Raw genomic sequence first — 21,686 nt, forward strand, 5'->3', positions numbered from 1 at the left:
AACTTTAAATTATTGATGCTTTCTAATTTTTAATTATTTTGAGGTTTGTGTAAGCTGAAGCTTTAAGAGATTTGGCAATAATAATGCCTCACATTCCGCTATTGAAAATGCCATCTCTGAGGTCACATGTGACCACCTTGTCTCGAAACATGAAGAAGGTATCTTCCCAGTGTCTGTCAGTGGAACCTGCAAGTGACAAAAGACTCAAATCAGCTTAAGCAAAAAGTGGAAAGTCCAGGGGAGGGGGCTTTAGGCATGGTGGGATTCAGGAACTCAGTGTCATGAGAAGCCAGCCTGTCTCCATCTCTCCTTCCTGTTCTTGATGTTGGCTCTGTTCACAGAAGGGCTATTTCTCTGTGTTGTCTAGAAGGCTCCCAGAAGCCCCTTGTTTACACTCCCTAGGAGTCAAGTCCATGAGGAAAGAACAAGCCTCTTGTCTGCTCAACCTAAAAATAAGAAGTCTTGGGATCTGCACTCACTTCGTGGGCATGAGAAGTCAGCCTGGAGCGTGTGCCCATCCCTGTATCATCACTGTGGCTTGAGGATTCCCTGCCTTGATTGGAAGAGTCTAGGTGAGAGCTCAGTGGCAGAGCTACAGGTCCCACTGTTATGGGTGGGTCTTTGTTCTTAGAGCTCCCAAGATGGTGGTGGGCCGCTCCCAAGATGGCGGCAAGCCTTTTGTTCTCTGACCTGGGATTCTTGGCCTCATAGAGTCCAAAGAATGGAACCTTCAGCCATGCAGTGAGTGTTATAGCTCTATTAGAAAACATGGGACACGGAAGAGAACCATGGAACCTAACGACTAGTGTTCCGCTCCATTAGGACAAACCCGGGCACTTAGCCATGCAGGAACAATGGTGAGTCTCCAGCCTGAGCTACGCAGCAATGGGCACCTCGCTGGATCAGGAGCGCAGCGGACACCCTGCTGGATCCGGAGGGGTGGAAGTCAGCGGTGGGTCTGAGATGGCAGCAAACAGCAGTGGTGGACGGTGAGTAAAAGCTCAGGTGGAGCGGTAACAAACACAGACCAGAAGCCTGTGCAGTCAGTTGCAGATTTAATAGCGTGAAAACAGAGCTCCCATACAATAGGAGGGGACCCGAAGGAGGTTGCCGCTCCCTGCTGGAATGCCTGGGGTTATATCCTGATCATTGCCCTGCCCCCTGTGCTCTCAGACGATATATGATTTGACTATTTCTTTACCTCCTGCTTTTAGCCTAATTTGTATTTTAGTGAGCCCTCTTTACCACCTGACTGGTAGGGTGTGAGCTAAGATACAAGCCCTGTGTTTAAAGGTAGGTGTGATCACCTTCCCCAACTAGGCTTAGGAATTTTTAGTCAGCCTAGGAAATCCAGCTAGTCCTGTGTCTCATCATCAGTTTCTCCAAAACAAGTGTTCTGAGACTTCAGGCAGAGGATTTCCCACCACAGAAATGCCAGTGACTATTAACAGAATAAGGATGAGAATACATGTCTGGTCAGCAGATGTCCACCCCACCTCCCCACAACCTTTCATAACCCTTCTGCAAGATTCCATCCTGTTGCCCTTCTTAAAATTCTGCATTCCTGTCTTCCATCACATAGACCTGTGGTCTCCCTTCTCTCTGACCACTCTGTCTCTTCTTCCTCCTCCTCCCCTATAAGCAAAGGGATGGTCCAGGATTCAGTGTAAGCCTATCCCTCGTAGCTTAATCACAGGGAGTGCATTCCTTCATCCTCTCTGTGCCTTTACACACTGTGTTCACTCTACCTGGAGTACCATGTCCTCTTTCCACCACTCATCTCTGCGTGTTCACATTCTCTGTATCCTAGTTCAAATATCTCTTCACAAATCTTCCATATCTGATTTCTTTAAGCCAGAAATAAACTCACTCTTTCCTCTAAATTCTTATCTTTATCCCTTCTCAAATATATAATGTTCTGCTTTATATATTGAAATATGTATGTGTGTCACTGTTGGCTGTTGGCTACTTGAGGGTGGAAATGTGGTTTATCTTTCTCACTTAGCCCTCTAACCAATCCCCCTAGTCAGCTTTGTAGTCCTTACAAAACCAATATTTAAGTGAATTTGCATGGTGCTTCCCACTTTATTAAGGTGTATTCACAGCCATCATCATATTTGCTTCTCAAAGCAAATCTGGAAGGCAAGAACAAGTATTACTCAGTTTTATATATGAGAAAACTGAGGAACCAAGAGAATAAAAGATTTAACTGAAGATCTCTAAACTGGTTTTGTGGAAAAGCTGGGAGTAGAAATCGAAATCTTTAGAGTTACAGTACCAGTTATTTTCCAAGAAACACTTGCTGATATGTGTTGTATCATTAAAATGTGGAGAATAGTTGGCACCAAGTCGTTTTATTTCAAATAGATTAAATATTTTACTCTGATCTTTCCCTGTGTCTGCCAATTACTGGGATTATATGATAATTTGCTCCTGGCTTAAGAACGTTTAAAAGGAAAGCCAGATCGAGTGGCTCTGTTCTGGCTTGGGTGTGTTTGGGTATTTTTGTTGCTACTTCTGGTGATGGTTCTTGCTTTCCTTCTCCCTCTGGATCTGTCTTTTGGTACAAACACACCCCCAACCAAGGGAAGAATGAGGTGGATTTCTTTCCCTCAGGCGCCTAATCTTACGATGAAAAACGCATGTCCCTTTCTCTTAAAACTCCAAGATCTTTCCCTTCCAATGACTCCGAAGCCTGGGTGGATACCTCGACTCAGGGCGCAGAACACTTGGGATCTGAGTGTGAAAGGACCATGCGGACCTTTTCAATCCCGGCCTTTGGGCTCCAGCCCAGCCTTCCCGGGGGAGGAGCCGCATGTGCGGCCAGGTCATAAATCCGCCAGGCCGCCGTCCTCCGGATTTGCGGCCCGGGCCAGAGCTCGGGGGCTGTCGGTGGGAACTTTGCAGGAGGGCACCCCCAGCCCGGCCAGCCCAGCCCAGCCCCTGCGCGCATCCCGGGCCGGGTAGGACCCGGCGCGTCCCTTGCCATGGCGGCGCCCTCGCGGCTCCTGATCCGCGGGGGTCGCGTGGTCAACGACGACTTCTCCGAGGTGGCCGACGTGCTGGTGGAGGACGGCGTGGTGCGGGCGCTTGGGCACGATCTGCCGCCTCCCGGGGGCGCTCCTGTGGGGCTGCGGGTCCTCGACGCCGCCGGCAAGCTCGTCTTGCCCGGAGGCATCGACACACACACGCACATGGAGTTCCCCTTCATGGGCTCGCGGTCCATCGACGACTTCCACCAGGGCACCAAGGTACCCGCCCCGCCGCGACCCCGCCCCGCGGTACCCACGGAGCCTCAGGCAGCCTCTCCAGCCGTCCCGGGGTCCCCAGCAGGGCCACCTCGCGCAGCGCGGTGCCGAGGGGCTGGGTGGGCGGGAAGGAGCGCGGCCCCGGCGGGTGTCAGAGGGGACTCAGATTCTCTTCGCTGGGGTCCCTTGCAGGCTCCCCTTCTGGGCAGCAGCCCAGCAGCCTTGGCTCAACCAGACGCCCTCGACTCCTCCCTTTGGTTAATTTGATGAGTTTAAGGCCATCCCCTTAACCTCATTTCTCTATACCGCTTACTCCCCAAATCCCCCCGCCACCCCATTTTGATTGGTGTTCTGTGGCAGTCGGAAATCTTCCATACCTTCTTTAGAATCTTTTTTAAAAGTAGGCAGTCCCAGTCATTTCTTCCAACCATTTCGACCCATCCTTTATCCCCAGCCAAAACCAAATGAAAAATCCATTCACCTGGGAGTTACAGCCTTGACTCAAAGTGAGCAGTGTAGCGGGTGATGTATCTGAGTGGGCTAGATGCCCACTGTGTTCACGTTCCCGTCCCCTACCCTCTGCCCCCACTCCCACCCCCAGTAGAAAAAAATATAGCCCCGACCAGGGTTTAGAAGAAAAAGTATTCCGGAAACGACCTCGCAGCACTCACACACACCAACGCAGCCTCACAGGCTCTTTTCTCCATCCCACTTGTTCTGGGGACACAGCATTCTTGCTGCTGAAGTACCCATAGTTTTACTGATGTTGCAGGAGGGCAGTCAGATCACCACTCCCCAGGTGGAGGTAGGCTTGGGTTTCTCTAGATACAAAGACCTAGAAGTTTGGGTCAATGAAAGGAAACTTACCAACCTTGTCCAACCTGCAGGCGGCATGCAGCCCAGGATGGCTTTGAATGTGGCCCAACACAAATTCATAAACTTTCTTAAAACATTATGAGATTTTTTTTCTTTTGCAATTTTTTTTCTTAGTTCATCAGCTGTCGTTAGTGTTAATATATTTTGTGTGTGGCCCAAGACAAGGGAAGCCAAAGATTGGACACCCCTGCAACATTTCTGCAAACCTCCTCAATGCAAGATCGAGAGACTAACAGAGCAGCTTTACAGGAACATAGAGTGAAAATTCTATTCTCAGCACTTGGGCTAAAGTAAAGCCCACACCCTCCTTGAGTCCTGTGTTTTGAGCTGCCTTGGGAGAAATGGCTCCTTCCAAAGTGAAGGTGTATTGATACACTAAAGGCCTTGGCTTTTCACTTGGACCACACATTGATGTGTGAAACAAGTTGGGCTATTAAGTCCAGTGTATAGTAGGCTTCCTTCCTTCCTCGCTCCCTCTCTCCATCGCTCCCTCCCTTCCTTCTCCCCCCCACCCCCTCAATCCCTCTCTGTCTTTCTCTTCCCATGTTACTATGGACAGGCTGACGGTCTTTCAAAGCAGTTTTGGTGATAGCTACTTCATTCATATACTGATTTCTGACAGTTTTGCTCTCCTTACACTTCCCCCTCTCCAAGTTCCCCAATCCTCTATGATTGACAGGAATGTTTAACAGAAAAAAAGGAAGGCAGGTAGATTTGACCCAGAGAGAAGGATCTGGGCAAGCTGCTCAAATCGCCATTTGGAAAGCTTCTCCCTGATTACTAATTATCAACCTTTATCATTATGTCAATAAAGTCTTTTGTAGAATAGATCATTGTCTGCTTTAAAAATTGGCAAACTTTGTTTTGTGTATTCATTTTCCCTTTTGCTAAAAAGTAATATGCACTAAATTTGAATGAACTTATTTTTACATTTTAATGAATTTTTTAGCTATCAAAACAATATGTGATTATAGGAAACAATTGGAAAAATAATAGGAAAGTAAAAAGAAGAAAAACATTAATAATACTCTCCCTTTCAGTGACAGCCAATGTTTTGGTGCATTGCCTTTACATGTTTTAATATGCTCTATTTTACATAATTGAGATCATATTGTTCATGTGTCTGTGTGTGTACACCTGTATTTAAAATGTCAGAACTTGCAGTCATAGCGCAAGCCCTTTCTATTGTCATAGACTTATCATTAACGAAGTCCTTTGCTGATGGCAGGGCATCCCATTGAACACTCCCATCTGCAAGGTGGGGAGCTGCTATTTCTGACCACTAGCATCATTCTCCCTCTTATAGCTGAGCAGTAACTTTCATTCTCTTTCTGCCGTCCAGATGAAGCAGCAAATAAGAGAACTGGAATGCTGTGGGCAGGGGGCATTCCCTCTCTTTCTCAAGATTATCTTTGCATGCTCCAAGATCCTGGAAAGTGGGGTCTTCCTGGTCTTCTATCTGTTCCTTAGCCATTCTGGGATTCTCTAGTTTAGAGAGATTTACAATTCTTAACTGAGAATGTAGGTCCTTATGGGGTATAGTATGTTGTTGTCAACATCTCAAAGGATTTATCCACCAGCCGATCCTCTAAGCATTTCTGTACTTAAAAGTTGTGAAAACATTAAACAAAAACATGTTCTTCGTGAGTTTAGGATCTTAAGCAGAAAACGATATGGTCAGAGATACTAAGGTCAAAGGTTTAGCAAATACCAAATTCCTGTTGAATATTAAACAGTACTCACAAAGGGGCTGTATTGCAGTAGTCTACTTCAGAGTCAGTTGGTAGGATCCCAAAAGGTAACCACTGCCACCCCCAGAAACAACTGAGGCTTCATAAAGTGAACCAGATGGGGAAGTATAGATAAACATGAACATTACAGTATTGGCCTGAATTCTGGAAGAAGGGCATTATAGAGTTATTCTGTCTTCTTTCCTGGCCTTCACAATAATCCCCAAAGCAACGTTGGTGGGTGTTTGTTTTGGGCAGCTAGAGACAAAGATAGGCCTTTTGTAAATACTGGTTGTATGATATGTTAAACTTGAAAAACATCTTCTTATTTATACCTTTAAGTACCATCTATTTTATCAAGCGCATACCAGGCAATGTCATAAATTATGCATTATCTTCCAAAAATCCCAGATGTCATTGTCTACTTTTTTACAATTGAGGAAACTGAAACCTAAGTTACTTGCCTAAGGTCTAAGGTTGTATACCTAGGGCTGTAACTGATCGAGTGACTCTTCAAATTCAGTACTGCCTGACCCATCGCTAAAGCTGTTACCTATTAATGTCTGTTCTTTTGAAAAAACATCTAATGTTCAGATTTGTCAGGGTGGCAAGTGATAGATGACAAAGCCACATAAGTTGCATGTTAATGTGAAGCATCTTTTCTCGAAAATAGAGCAGAGTCATCCATAGAAAAGACAGTAGCTCTTCACTTTCCTAAAGCTAGAGGCAGTTAAGGTTATCAAAATAAATATACACGGCAGGTATTCGGTTTATAAGGCATTTGTATAATACATGCATTTATAGCCACATCATCTGTAAGGCTGCAGAAATGGACCTTAAGTACAGAAAAAACATAAAGTAAAAATGATATATTATGCTTTCAGGAGATGGGCCCCTAAAGGTTAGACCAATAGCTGTTTGCATTCTACATCCAGCAGGCTGATCATTTATAATACCTGACAAATAGAAAAGGATATTATTTCTGGTACTCTATTTATCGATCACTAGATTGTGATGGGACTCAATTTTAAAAACGAATATACATTAACTAAAGGTTATTTATTTCGTAAATCTAATTCATGTCAGAGATTGGTTTAAAGCCTGTAATTGATTAGCTTAATTACAGATAAAAGCTTTCTGAAGTAACTAATGGAAATAATGTTCTGCTTTAAAGAAATCGTATTTCATTTTGTTGGTCTATACCAGATGTACAGTGGTCTTCAGATAATTCAATATCTATGAGGAAGGACAATGGAATTTTTTATTCAATAGGTAGTATGAATTCAATAAATTTGAAAGAATTGTGACTTTGCTTTTATTACATTCTGTGATAAGAGAATGAAGTATAAGAGTTTGGCAAGTTTTCAAATATACATAAATTTATATTCAGAGGTGTATGCAGGTCGGAGTGGGTGGAGTTGCATTAAAAACCCAGTAGTGTCAGCAGCTGGCAGGAGGAACATCTTTTTAAATATTGGGAAACCATGCAACACACTTCTCTTTTTCTCTTTTCTTTTTTCTTTATTGTAAAGGACAAAAAGTTCTCAAAATTATTGAGAAAGGAAATTACATTATTTTGCTTTGAAACTTTTTGGTAAAATGCCATTGTGGTGATTACTTACAAGGCAGTGTAAGGCATGTGATTAAGCACACCACGCATTTACAGTTGTATTTATAGAGCTTCTGCAACTTATGGAAGAGCTGTGCTTCAAAAACCTTGGTTGCAAATCAAATCCCCTTTTCTATAGCTTTCCAGAACTCCAGGCTGGGCTTCAGGAGCTGTATGGGCTGATTTTGTGACCTTGGGCAAGTAACTTCCTCTCTCAGGATTGTCAGCATTTTCTTTTCTGTGAAATGAGGCATTGGTTAGATGAGCAATTCAAAAAGAGTTTCTTAAGTTATAAAAACAATATATACTTATCATCCAGACCTTAAGAAAATGCTGGCACATTGTAGTCACTCAATATGCATTAGTTAAATGAATTAACTGCTTTTTTAAAAAAGAAAAATGCAGACGAATATAAAGAAAAATAATATTTAAATCACCTATAATTTTAACATTTGGCTCCCTATCCTTCTAGATATTTCTTTTTTTGGGGGGACATATAAACAAACATTTGTTTCCTTCTACCAAATTGGGCATACTGATTGGAGTCAGCCTTGTTCATTAAACATTTCCCCCGTCCTAAAATACCACTGGATAATGTGATTTTGTGGCCGCATTATCCTCTCTGAGGCTGAGTCTCAGATCTCTCTCTCCAGCCTCCATATTCCTTAAGCATCAGGCCTCAATATCTGCCTGTCTCTAGATATCACAACCTGGATATCCCAGAAGCACCTCAAAACTCAGCATGTTCCAAACCAAACATGACCTCTCCTCCAAGTTTTAAACTCATTTTTCTTCCTGTTTCCCCAAACTTTGATGGTTCAGCTCTCATCTTCTCCATGATGAACATTTTGGTGATCTCCAGTTTTTTTCCACTATATCGCAATGCTGTGACAGACATCCTTATATGTAAATTATTGTTCACATTCTTGATGATTGCCTCAGAAATCATCCCTTAGAGTAAAATGCCTGGGCCAATGAGTATTAGACACATCTTAAAGGAGTTTAGTACATTCGTTCAAACTGCTCTTCAGTGTATATGCCCATTATCATCCCCATTTCACTGCATTCTGGTCGATATTGGATAATGACATTATTTTATTCTATTCTATTCTATCCTATCCTATTCTATTCTATTCTATTCTATTCTATTCTATTCTATTTTATTGAGACGGGGTCTCATTCTCTCACCCGGGCTGGAATGCAGTGGTGCAATCTCAGCTCACAGCAGCCTCAATCTCCCAGGCTCAAGCAATCCTCCCACTTCAACCTCCCGAGTAGCTGGGACTGTAGGTGCATGCAACCATGCCCAGCTAATGTATTTTTTTTTTTTTTGTAGAGACAGGGTCTCACTATGTTGCCCAGGCTGATCTCAAACTCCTGAGCTCAAGTGATCTACTCACCTCAGCCTCCTGAAGTGCTGGAATTAACAGGTGTGAGCCACTGTGCCCAGCCTGGATAATGACTTTTAAAAAAATCTATGTTAATTTCAGAGGAAAAACATAGCACTCCTTACTGTCTTTAAAAGATCATCTCTTTAATAACTGGTAAGGCTGAGCTTTGAACCATTGTGTTGTATTAGTAGTTCAGATGCTCCAGCTTTGAGGGTTTGTAATTTCGTGGTTTCCTTGAATGGCTATTTAATGATTACAAACTTAACCTTCAGACTAATCAGAAGAAGCACAAAAAAATCTCAAAGATTAACTGAAACCACTTGACGCTAACTAAAGTTTTGGTTCTGTTAAGGGTGTTGTGTGTTAGGAATCCTTTCACTGAACTTAGATTCCACAACTTGCCTTCTTTCAGCTTTGATATTCCATTGGCATGCTATTCACCTCCACCCCTTGTTTTCTCTCTCACATGTCTGGTCTGGGTGTTTTCAATGTCTGTATTAGTCTGTTCTCACACTGCTATAAAGAACTATTTGAGACAGGGTAATATTTAAAGAAAAGAGGTTCAATTGACTCACAGTTTCACAGTGTGTACAGGAGGCATGACCGGAGAGGCCTCTGGAAGCTCAAGAGAACTCACTCATGAGATCAACAAGAGGGAAATATGCCCCCATGATTCAATCACCTCCCACATGGTCCCTCCCCCAACATTGGGGATCATAATTCAACATGAGATTTGGTTGGGGATACAGAGCCAGACGATACCAATGTCTGAGAGAGGTAGTCTAGAAATCAAGGTTTCCATGACGCTTCTGTCAGGGAGGAAAATCTTTTCCTTGACGCTCTTATGTTTAGTAATTGGGGGCCTGCAAATTAAACTGACAAAAGAGAGATTCACAAAAGAAAAGACTAATTAAAAAAATTCACATGCATATGTAGGAATTCACAGAAAAATGTGACTCAAGGAGGGGGCTAGATTTGGGGGATTATACACCATCTTTTTTTTTTTGAGACAGAGTCTCACTCTGTCACCCAGGCTGGAGTGCAGTGGTGCAGTCTCAGCTCACTGCAACCTCCGCCTCCCAGGTTCATGCCATTCTCCTGCCTCAGCCTCCCGAGTAGCTAGGACTACAGGCACCCGCCACCACGCCTGGGTAATTTTTTTGTATTTTTAGTAGAGATGGGGTTTCACTGTGTTAGCCAGGATGGTCTTGATCTCCTGACCTTGTGATCTGCCCACCTCGGCCTCCCAAAGTGTTGGGATAACAGGTGTGAGCCACTGCACCTGGACAAAATATGACTCAAAGAGGAGGCTAGATTTTGGGGGTTTTACACCATCTTAACAGAATAAGGGAAGGCGGAGCAGGCACTTGCAAAAAAACAAACAACTTCTTAATAGGGGACGGTCACGGGGAGAAAAGACACATAGGGAAACAAATGACTTTTAGAAAAGATAAATAGGCCCTTAGAAGGAGATATGGGACATATGATAGTTTTGTGACAATGTCTATTTAGGTATGGTGTCAGCTTCCAAGTCTCTAGTGATAAGTCAATCGTCTCTGGTATGAAACCCCTGGAGAGGGAATCTATGATAATTGAGGTCTTTGGGGAGGCTTTGCTTTATAGCAGATTTGGGACTTAAGGAAAACAAACAAAAAACAACACCTATTCTCAAATATCTGGAGCTCAAAATAATCTTTATGCTACAGTGGCATATTCTAGAGCCTCAACTGCCATCTACTATGGAATAATCCCAAACTAAGGATTTTTCAAGTTGGCTGTTAGGTTCCATTAATTTAGTCAACAGGTATTTCTTGGAAACCCACTAAGTGCCAGGCATTGTGGCTGGTGCAGAGGTTATAGAGATGAAAACCATGGTATTCGTTCTCAGTGGTAAACAGACTAGAGGTATATGGGTCTCTAATCTGTCTGGACTTTGATAATAAATTTTATATAGTAAGTTTGAGCTTTATAGACTGTGCTTTGATGATTGTGACAATTTTTTAGTAAACATGTGAGGTCAGTGACATCTGGCATTTTCCCCTTTGCTGAGTCATCAGTCACAGTGGCCTGCATCACCTGGTTGTGTTTCTGAGCTGCTTACTTGGCTGACAAGTGAGCCTGGGCAACTGCCCAGTATCTATGCCTCAACACTGCTTTGTGCTTTCTTCTCACATGTCAAGTAACAAGTTGAGAAAGGACACTTCAATTTTTCTGTTATGTTTCATTGCACCTAACAGGGAAACTGCATTATATAGTGATAGTCATGGATGAGTTCCTGAGCCTGAGGATCTATTTTTCACACATGAAAGCAAAGACCTTAAAATTCACCTGAAAGTAAAACAAAATGTAATCTTTTTTAGAAGTCAAGAAGTTATTTGAGGCATAGATACAGAAATAAATTAAAATTGTGTTTGTTAAAAGTCCTAGTTAACACTGATTTGGTAACGAACTTTGGAAAACCTGAGCATTCAGCCTTCAGATGTGGTCTGCATTGACATTCCATATTAATATTTTCATAGAAGGATCTAGGAAACTCCAGGACCAGGACTAGCAATATTTTTGGGAAATGACATTTCACACTAACACGCAACTTACACAGGTTTCCCAGTTTGCTATTGGAAAAGTGAACCATCATAATTATTCCATCTCTTAACTTTTGGGGAAATTCACTGGTCCTTCTCTTCCTTTCCCCTTCAAACATTTAGAGAATATTCATGTGCCAGGTACTGCAATGGGCACAGAACATACAGAGATGAAACAACATTGATTAAATCAGAATCTCTGGGGAATGGAGTAAATGCTTTCTGTATTATTCCAGCATGATCCAGGGTTAAGAATTGCTTGGACTCAGCACAGGAATGGGTAGAGGAGGGAAGAACATGAATGATGTCTCTCTCTGAAATGGGAAAGAACTCAGGTCTCCTAAGAGAGGCAGGGACAGAGTCAGTGGAGCGGAGTGAATGAGTTGAGAGGGAACAACTCAATAGAGAGCTTTGGAGAAAGCTAAAGTTCAGGTCATGCAGGATCTTATGGGTTGAGCAACAATTGCTTTTTCTCCATCTTCAGAGCAAAGAGAACTCAGTAAAAGACGGGAAGTGGCAGATATGGCTGGGCAGACATATAGTAGGTATACCTCCTACCTTGGAGTTGTGTTCATGTTGTTGCTCTAAGGATTTTCTGGGGACTGAACTCTGGTTGCTCACAGTGGTAATCTACTCATTAACACACCCTCTTTATGGCCCTCTTCCTTTCTGTTTTCCCTCCCTTCTCCTTTCTTCACTGTGCTAGCCCTGTGGGAAGATGATGGTGGCACCAGGCAGTAGAGGTGAAGATGCAGGAGTGGAGAGGCTCCTGGAGTTCATAGGAGACAGCCTCCAGGGTCTTGTTGATAGATTGGATTTGGGGATACAGGGAAGAAAAGTGGGTGTCAAGCGTAACTCTTAAGTTTCTGGTGGGATGGATGATAGTGTGGTTAATATTCCAAACTTAGGGAGGCAAGAAGCCAAGCGTGGACAGGAATGTGCAAGACATCTTTACAAAGCTGAGTGTGCTTCTGGATTTCGGACAGACGTTGGGATCATGAAACTTGTTTTCATAGGTTTCAATGATTGTGAGAGAGTTAGAAATTCAGCCACGAACTTTTCTCCCTAAGGCTCAAACGTACTGTTGGGTTTCTTTTTGTTTTACTTGGGTAGTGCGGGTTCTGTGATGGATTTTAGTGAAACAAAGTCACTTGTTTTAGGATAAGCTTAGAAATAAAAATTTGGTGGCACCATAAAAGGGGAGAAAATGCATTTGAATACAGTAGTGTACCCTGAATCACAGTTTCAATTTCTGCAGTTACTTGAGGTCAACTATAGTCCAAAAATCTTAAGCAGAAAATTCCAGAAATAAACAATCATGAGTTTTAAATTGTACAACATCCTGAGTAGTGTGATGAAATCTCAAGACATCCTGCTCCATCCTACCTGGGACTGGGATGTGAGTCCTCCCTTTGTCCAGTGCATCATGCTGTAGATGCTCTCTGCCCATCACTCACTTAGTAGTTGGCTCAGTTATCAGGTCAACTGTCACAGTATTGCAGTGCTTGTGGCCACCCACAAGTCACCCTTATTTTACTTCATAATGGCCCCAAAGTGCAAGAGCAATGCTGGTTATTTGTTCTATTTTTTATTAGTTATTGCTGTTAATCTCTTACTGTGCCCAATGATAAATTAAACTTTATCATAGGTATGTACATATAGGAAAAAACATAGCATATGTAGGGTTCAATACTATCCTCAGTTTCAGGCATCCACTGGGGGTCTTGGAATGTATCCCTCTTGGATAAGAGATAACTACTGTACTTTCAGTAATAATTTACGATGGAATATTCTTAAACAAAATCTTGTGTAACATTATGACCCACTGTTAGAGTTTATCTCAATTTCTGTTCCACTGCATTTCTTCTGGAAGCAGCATGGGCTCCCCTGTCCCCTAAAAGAGTTTTTTAAATAAATTGGAAGGTTTATAAGGAAGAACAGCAAAAGTAATTAGGAGCTGAAATAATTGATTTGTGAGCCAAGATTAGAAAAGCTAAATCCATTTTGTTTGGCTAACTGACAAATAAAAATGGAAAGAAGTCAATTAGGAATAAAAGCAAAGGAAATAACTAGGCTTCATGTAGCTATTTGAGAGAAATTCAGCCCCAGCCATCCTTTCCGATTCAATACAGCTTCTCCAAACTCATTCCCAGTCTGGGGTTGGGAAGAAGGAGATAAAAATGGGGATAAGAAACAGAACAAGAAGAAGCAAACGATAAGTGGCTGTTCCTCTCCTCTCTCTTTCCTGCTCCTAGTTAATTAGGAAGGTGGAACATTTGTGATCAACCCTCATTTAAGAGCTTTCAAATTGTAGCCCCAAGAATTTTCATTTGCTTTAGTGTTAGAAGAGTGGCCCTTTGACTATCATATCTTCAATCTGGTAAGAAGACCATCAACAGCTCTGTCTATTTAATTTATACACCATATATGGTCATGTGTCACTTAATAGCTGGAATACATTCTGAGAAATGTGCCATTAGGCAAATGTGTGGTTGTGAGACCATCATAGAGTGTACTTACATAAACCTAGATGGTAGAGCCTACTACACACCTAGGCTATATGCTATGACCTGTGGCTTATAGGCTACAAACCTGTTCAGTAGTTACTCTACTGAATACCATAGGCAATCACAATAATAAATGTGTATTTAAACATTGCTAAACATAAAAAAGGTACAGTAGAAATATGGTACTGTGATCTTATGAGGCCACCATCATATATGTGGTCCTGTCATTGATCAAAACACCATTATGGTACATGACTGTACATATATATGCCTTGTGTCATATATTTATATGTAAGATATTTGTTTTTCATATAAAAATTCTGATTTTAATAGAAAGTTTAGAAAATATTGAAAATAAATTTTAAGTAGGGGAAAATTTAAATGGCCTGGAATTATACCACCCAGAACCAGCCACTGTAAACATTTTATCTTGGCTCAGTGTGGTTTTGTGTTCGTGCTGAGTATTGGTATGTTCCGAAGCATGTTATTGTGGCTCATGTTATCATGTCTGGCTTCTGTCTCCCTGACCATTCCGGCCAATCTCGGGACCCCTGTGGCATCTTCTACCAGGTCACTCCTACATTTTCTCCTAGTCTTGTATGCTCTTTGGAAACAGGTCTGTATGTCTTCCTGTCTGCAAATGCCACCAGGTGGACACGTCCCCAGGCACCTCACTCTCAGAATGTTCCACACTTCATTCACATCCCTCCTAAGTGCAGATCATGCTCCTCCTCCTCTGTCCACTTGCCTGCCATCTTCTCACTCATCCTAGTCAAATCGCCTCACCTGACTCCCTTCACAACTAAAAACAGTCATTGCCTGTCTTTCTCCTCTGGGACCACCACTTTATATGGTCCCCAGTCACCTTAATTCTGCCCTTTAACACTTTCTGCTGAGCTGCTACCTCTTCCCCCCAGATCTTCTTCCTCAGAGCCCCTCCTCATGCAGTTCACATTTCCTGGAGGCTCAGGCTCTAGGGCCTGATGACTCAGGTTCCAACCCTGCCATTGTTCCCTTGCTGGCTATGAGACTTTGGCCAGGTTATTGATGGTTCTGTATTCAGTTTATTTTTTCTTTATTTTACTTTAAGTTCTGGGATACATGTGTATAATGTGCAGGTTTGTTACATAAGTATACATGTGCCATGGTGGTTTGCTGCACCCATCAACCCGTCATCTAGTTTTTCTGCATTCAGTTTTCACCACTCTAAAATGGAGTTAACCATAGCACCTACTGTAGAGCTCTTGAGATGGTTAAAATATGCAAAACATTGGAGTAGTTCCTAGAGCATCATGGTGCACAAAAACAGCATCACAACACTTGCTGTGAGTCAGATATTATTACACTTAATTGGAAACTTCCACGTGTATGTCCTAATCCTGATTGAAATCCAAGCCATCTCTGATCTGAGTTGATCTTTCTCTCCTCTGAATTCCCAGTCATCTTTTCTCTGTACCCCTTCTAGGGAGCTTAGCGAATTTTACCTCCCTTTAGCGATTTTTATACTACTGTTTATACTACTGTTTATTATAAAAGTAGACTTGCTACCTGTTATTACAATATTTCTGCTTCTCCTATAAACACCCTGAGGGCAGAATCATTGCCTAATTATTTGTGTAATCTACCACTTCCTTTGCTACATATAATGGCTTGGATGTGTAGACCTTTTCTGGTTTTATGGAGATAGAATCCACCTACAATACAATTCGGCCATTTAAAGCGTATAGGACAATGGCTTTTAGTGTATTCACAGAGTTGTGCAAGCATCACCATAATCAATTGTAGAATACCTTTTGGTTCGTTTGTTTGTTTTGAGATGGAGTTTTGCTCTTGTCACCCAGGCTGGAGTGCAGTGGCACTTTCTCGGCTCACTGCAACCTCTGCCTCCCAGGTTCAAGCAATTTTCCTGCCTCAGCCTCCCTACTAGCTGGGATTATAGGCACCCACCACCATGCCCAGCTAATTTTTGTATTTTTAGTAGAGATGGGGTTTCACCATGTTGGCCAGGCTTGTCTCGAACTCCTGACCTCAGGTGATCCACCTACCTCAGCCTCCCAAAGTGCTGGGATTACAGGCGTGAGCCACCGTGCCTGGCCAGAACACTTTTGATACTCCCAAAAGAAACACCATACCCTTTAGCTATCACCTTGGACTCTCCTCATTCCACCCAGTCCCAGACAACCACTGTTCCACTTGCTCTAATGGATTTGCCTCTTCTGGACATTTCATATAAGTAGAATCACACAATATATAATCTTTGTGACTGGCTTCTTTCACTTAGCATCATATTTTCAAACTTCACCCATGTCATAGTGTATGTCAGTACTTCATTTTCTTTTATGGTAAAATACTATCCCATTGTATGACTATATTAGATTTTATTTATCCATTCATGAGTCGATGGATATTGTATTGTTTTGCTTGTATAGTTTCTACTTTTTGGCTATCAGGGATCATGCTGCTGTGAATATTTGTGTGCAAGTTTTTATGAGAACATGTTTTCATTTCTCTTGGCTATAGGCCTAGGAGTGGAATTGCTTGGTCCTGTGGTAACTCTATCTTTAACTGTGAGAGGAGCTCCAAACTGTTTTCCAAAGTGGCTGTACCATTTTACGTTCCCACCAGCTGTTTATCTAGTTTCTCCACATCCTGTGTATGGTAGATTTTAATAGGGAAAGAATAGAAAGAATAGTTCTTTAAGCTTGATTTTCTAGTTCAGTAGATGCTAAAAGAGGACTTTCTTCTAACGCTTTAATTAACAGCAGACTCTATTAGAAAAATGTCCTTCATCCTCAAGGGATGTCTTGTCATACTGGGAAGACACTTTAAGAAGGAAGAAGGTAAGAAGATTAATCTGTATTCAAAAATACAAAGCCTGAGGATTTTTTTTTTCCTAGTATTTTCATTACATCAATAGGGTTTTCTTAAGAAATGCAAATATGTATGATTTTGCCACAGATAAGGCAGTGTTATTTAAAGGTGGAGACAATGTACCAGATCCTGTACGAAAAGTGAAATTTTGAGAGCAAAAAGAATTGGAGTGGGGTCAAGTAACTTAAGGAAAAATAAAAATCTATTGAAGTAAGCAAGAAAAGTGGGGGTAGAATAGAGTTGGCATATCAGGTAGGACATGGGGGCATCCGGTATGTCTGGAGGCCACTGGGGGAGGGTGGCGGGGGCTGGAAAGAGAGGCAGAGGCACTGCCCCTTCCTGTGTTATAACATGACCACATTTCTGGTGATGAGATAACACGATATAGTCAAGATGGAAAAATTCCTAATCCTGAAATAGTAGTGCTCAATTCATAAAGCACTTACCATGAATCAAACTCTGTACTAAGCACTTTATTTTTATTTATTTGTTTATTTTTGAGACAGGGTCTCTCTCTGCTGCCCAGGCTTGCATGCAGTGGTACAATCACAGCTCACTGCATCCTCGAACTCCCAGGCTCAAGTGATCCTTTCATCTCAGTCTACCAAGTAGCTAGGACTGCAGGCATGTGTCACTATGCCTGGCTAATTTTTCAATTTTGTAGAGATGGGGTTTTCACCGTGTTGCCCAGGCTAGTCTTGAACTCCTGGGCTCAAGCTCTCCTCCCACCTCAGCCTCCTAGAGCGCTGAGATTACAGGCATGAGCCAAGGCGCCTGGACCTAAGCATTCTGTATACATTACCTCAGTTTAATCCTCCTATCAAGCCTGTGGTTTAGGTACAATTGTCCTCACTTTGCAGATGGCGAATTAAAGGCACACGGAGGTTAAGAAATTGCTCAGATGACCACAGCGAATAAGTGTTGATGCTGAGCTTTGTGCCCTGGTGCCCGTGAGCCTCCCAGGTCCATGGTCTAAGCCACTGTGCCAGCATCCCTCCTGTCTATGTTTTCTTCACCTACAGTGTCTGAATACAACAATTAAAAACAATGAACCATCTTGTGATTTTAGCTTAATTGAAATCAATGTAAATAATTCGTCAAAGGCATGTGATTTAGTAACAGTTTTAAAATGAGCAGTGATGTAATGTAATATAATGTGTTAAGGGGTATATTGCAAGTTGAGGCAGAATGCGGGGATTTATAGACCATGTTATGAAGATTCCAGTTTGTGCAGAGGCAGGGAGAAGCACTCAGTTTTCATCTTTGGAATCCAGTGATCACATTTGTGCTTTGGAAATATCTCTCTCGTTGCAATGAGGGGTTTGTATTGGAGGGAATGGGAGATGAAGATCAATCAGGACTCTTACAATAGTTAAGGTGAGGAATGAGAAGGATCTGAACTAAGACCAGGGCGGTAGCAGTGGACAGAGGGACAGGTGCAAATCTAAGATAAAGGGGTCACCAGTTGGTTTCTGGGAATGGAGGCAAGACCGGAACCATGTAAGTCTCCCAGGATTCTGAGAGGACCACAGGACAGTTAGAGATACAGTTCATCAGGATGGATTCTAATAAAATGGAATTTTATAATAATGAATATCGCTTCTCAAGAACAAAAATGTGTGCATTTTTTCCACTTTTCCATTTTGATTTTTCTTTACAATCCTCACTCTGTTTTCTTTGAGTCAAAGCCATTTTCGTCTTATCAGATATGACATTCTTTTTGCAGAAGCAATTCCAGCAGGTTTAATAGTTTAAACTTAATTTATGAAAAGTCTATTCATGCCCTTCTGGGTCATTTAAACAGGCAGCATCTTTTTGCAATTTCCTGGACCCATGGAGTTTGCCCAAGTGCTTACAAATGCACATTGTTCAAGATGATAAATGACTTAACTAGGAAATTGATAGCTAATTTGTTGAAAACCTCTTATGATTCCAGGCTGCTCTCGCAGGAGGCACCACCATGATTATTGATTTCGCCATTCCTCAGAAAGGTGGCTCCCTCATTGAGGCCTTCGAGACCTGGCGAAGCTGGGCTGATCCCAAAGTTTGCTGTGACTACAGCCTTCACGTGGCAGTGACGTGGTGGAGTGACCAGGTAAATCACCTGAATTTCAATGTGTTCCCATTGTCCTCTTGTCCTCACTCTGCACAAGAGCAAGAAACTGGTGATGTTGATTGCTTCCGAGATAACTGGAGGACAGAATTGGCAGGAAGACTTTTCATTGCATATTCTTTTGTATCTTTTGAATTTTTAATTCTGCAAAGTATTATCAATTTTAAAAACTAAATTAAAAAATCATATAAAGACAATAGGATAAATCTTTTACACTCATTCATAACAGCTTCTCTTAATATTTAATTGATGAATCATCAATGCTTTAAGTGTAGTGTTTAATATACTGATTTCTCTTTTTCTTAAATTCAATATCCCCAGAATCTTTTAAACAGTATTTTCCCACAGGTTAGAACTTCAATAAAAAATGTTTAATTTCTCAAAAAAAAATCAAGGAAATTCTAAATTTAGAATTCTCTAGAACTAGAAGCCTGCCTTCCCACTCATGAGCCTTCTTTAGAGAGGAAGGGACAGACCTGGACTGTTTCCAGAGTCTTCTCCTAGCAGTATCTTGACCGAGTGATCTTCCTGCTCTGCTAATGTTACTACCTGGCCAGACCATTTCATAATAGAGCTTAAAGCAACCTTCCATACCCACTAATTGCCCAGGGCATGGCAGAAATAACATGATTTAGATAGAAAAGAAAGTTTGAGAGATGTTAAAATATGTTGATTTCCTCCCACATAAATTTGTGTGTGAATTTTGGAAGAAATTTTTACTTGGAATTTAAATTGCAACATGTTTTTCCACATTTCCCTTAATTCAGCAATCTTTTTACCAGAAAGAGTTCACCATTAGGACATAGTCTCACGTCCCCCACAAACTCGGGCTTTAGACCGCAAGTTAATCAAAAACAAATATCAATCTTTAACAGGTAGTTCAGCAAACATAATAGCAAGGTTTATAGTCCACAGCTAAAGTTAGTTTTTCTTATGCCTTTTTAGTGATGCATCTGAACTCTTATGCTTTTAGGATCATCCCTCCTTCCCTTCCCTCCCCTCCCCTCCCCTCCCTTCTCTTCTTTTACCTCCCTCCCTCCCTGCCTCCCTTCCTCTCTTCCTTCTGTCTTCTTCTCTTTCCTCCCTCCCTTCCTTCCCTGTCTTCATTTTCCTATTCTCCTATTTTAAAGATGGAGCAAAGGTGATGGTGTTTGTCCTTATCAGTGCTTCTCACACTTTAGTATGCAAAGAGTCACCTGGTAAACCTTGCTAAAATGCAGATTGCAGATTCTGTTCAGGGGGGTTATTCGTTTGCTAGGGCTCCTGTAACCCTAGCAAACAGAATGTACGACAAACAGAATGGCTTAATCAACAGACATTGACGGCCTCCCAGTTGTGGAGGCCAGAAGCCTGAGATTTAGGGGTCAGCAGGGTTGGTTCCGCCTGAGGGCTCTGAGGGAGAACCTGTTCCGTTCCTCTCTCCTAACTTCTGGTAGTTTGCTGACAACCTTTGGCGTTCCTTGTCTTGTTGAAGCATCACCCCAATCTCTGCCTTCATCTTCCTATGATGTTCTCCCCGTGGCAGGTCTGCATCCCAGTTTCCACCTGATATAAGGGCACCGGTTACACTGAATAAAGCCCATGTGCTCATGTCCTCATCTTAACTAGTTACATCTGCACAGACTCTATTTCCAAACAAGGGGTTAGGACTTCAACATATGAATTTTGAGGTCACACAAGTCAACCCATAGCAGTAGGTTAGGGGCAGATGGGACCCGAGATTCTGCATTTCTAGCAAGCAACCAGGTGACGCTGCTGCTGCTGGTTCAGGTGCCACACTTTTGGAGGAGCAAGGCTGAAGCTAATATCCTTGCAAGTTGTATAATGAGACTCTTGCATGGATGTGGATGGCAGGGATGATTAATGAGGGCTCTTCTACTCAGAGAGCAAAAGATATTTCATGTAAGCAGTGCAGATCATAATCCCCTTTGGAAGCCCATCATGTGAATATGCTAACAATGTTTTAAGCATTTTTTTTTCTGACTATAAAACTAATGTACTCATTGTAAAAAATTAGAAACTGTTGGGGGAAAAAAATGAGGTGCACTGTCCCATGTTCTGTCCCTCCCAATCTAACTTGGAGCACATTCCATCGCTTGTCCACTCTCAATATTTTGGTGCTTTTTTCTATATTAATTAAGTAGTAATTAATTTATTCAATAAATAGTTATTGAGTGGACACTATGCACCAGGCACTGTTCCAGGACATGTCAGTGGACAAGCCTCACAAGGCCCCTTCTCTCATGGGGCTGAAATCCTAGTGGGGTAGACAGGTGATCAGTCCTTACTGCTTTGCTGGGGGATAAGCACCATCAAGAAAAGGGAGGGACATTTCCAAGGAAATAAACAGTGATAGTAATGAGTAAATTCACGTGTAATATCATTCTTAAACTTTGCTGACTCAATAGAATTACACTGCTTTATTTTGCACTTTTTAGTTACTAGGAAGTTTATTTCTTGCATGTGTTATTAGTCATTTTATTACTCCATGAATGGTTGGCAACATTTTTCAACATGTTTTTCTTATCAAATTGAAAGAACTTTTATTAGCTAAGAGCAATAATTCTATGCTCGTTACGTTTTTCATTGTGTGTGTATGTGTGGGTGGGTGGGTGTGGGTGTGTTTTAACATATAGAAGTTCAAACAGTCTTATTTGGTCAAATCTATGAGTTTTTCCTCTCAAATTTTTGATCCTTATTGAGACTTGAATCTGACCTACAAAAGCAATTATTGAGGCCGGGTGCGGTGGCTCACGCCT

At 42.0% G+C, this 21,686-nt stretch overlaps 1 protein-coding gene across 13 annotated transcripts in view; it reads left to right on the forward strand.

Annotated features, from left to right (window-relative positions):
* Positions 1 to 2,894: 2,894 nt before the first annotated feature.
* The window catches only part of LOC105476005 (dihydropyrimidinase), a 94,858-nt gene continuing 76,066 nt past the window's right edge, over positions 2,895 to 21,686 (forward strand). For 5 of the 13 annotated variants that reach the window (XR_983777.3, XR_983778.3, XR_983779.3 and 2 more), the window contains exons 1-2: positions 2,895 to 3,251; positions 18,751 to 18,909. Coding sequence is in view for 8 of the 13 variants with exons in the window: in XM_011731570.2 (XP_011729872.2) it covers positions 2,988 to 3,251; positions 18,751 to 18,909 (423 nt within the window). In the remaining 5 variants the exon portion in view is untranslated. The remainder of the gene's footprint in view (positions 3,252 to 18,750; positions 18,910 to 21,686) is intronic. The other 8 variants (XR_011606834.1, XM_011731572.3, XM_011731573.3 and 5 more) reach the window with 5 other exon arrangements.

Source organism: Macaca nemestrina, chromosome 8 (genome assembly GCF_043159975.1).
Source record: "Macaca nemestrina isolate mMacNem1 chromosome 8, mMacNem.hap1, whole genome shotgun sequence".
NCBI lineage: Eukaryota > Metazoa > Chordata > Mammalia > Primates > Cercopithecidae > Macaca > Macaca nemestrina.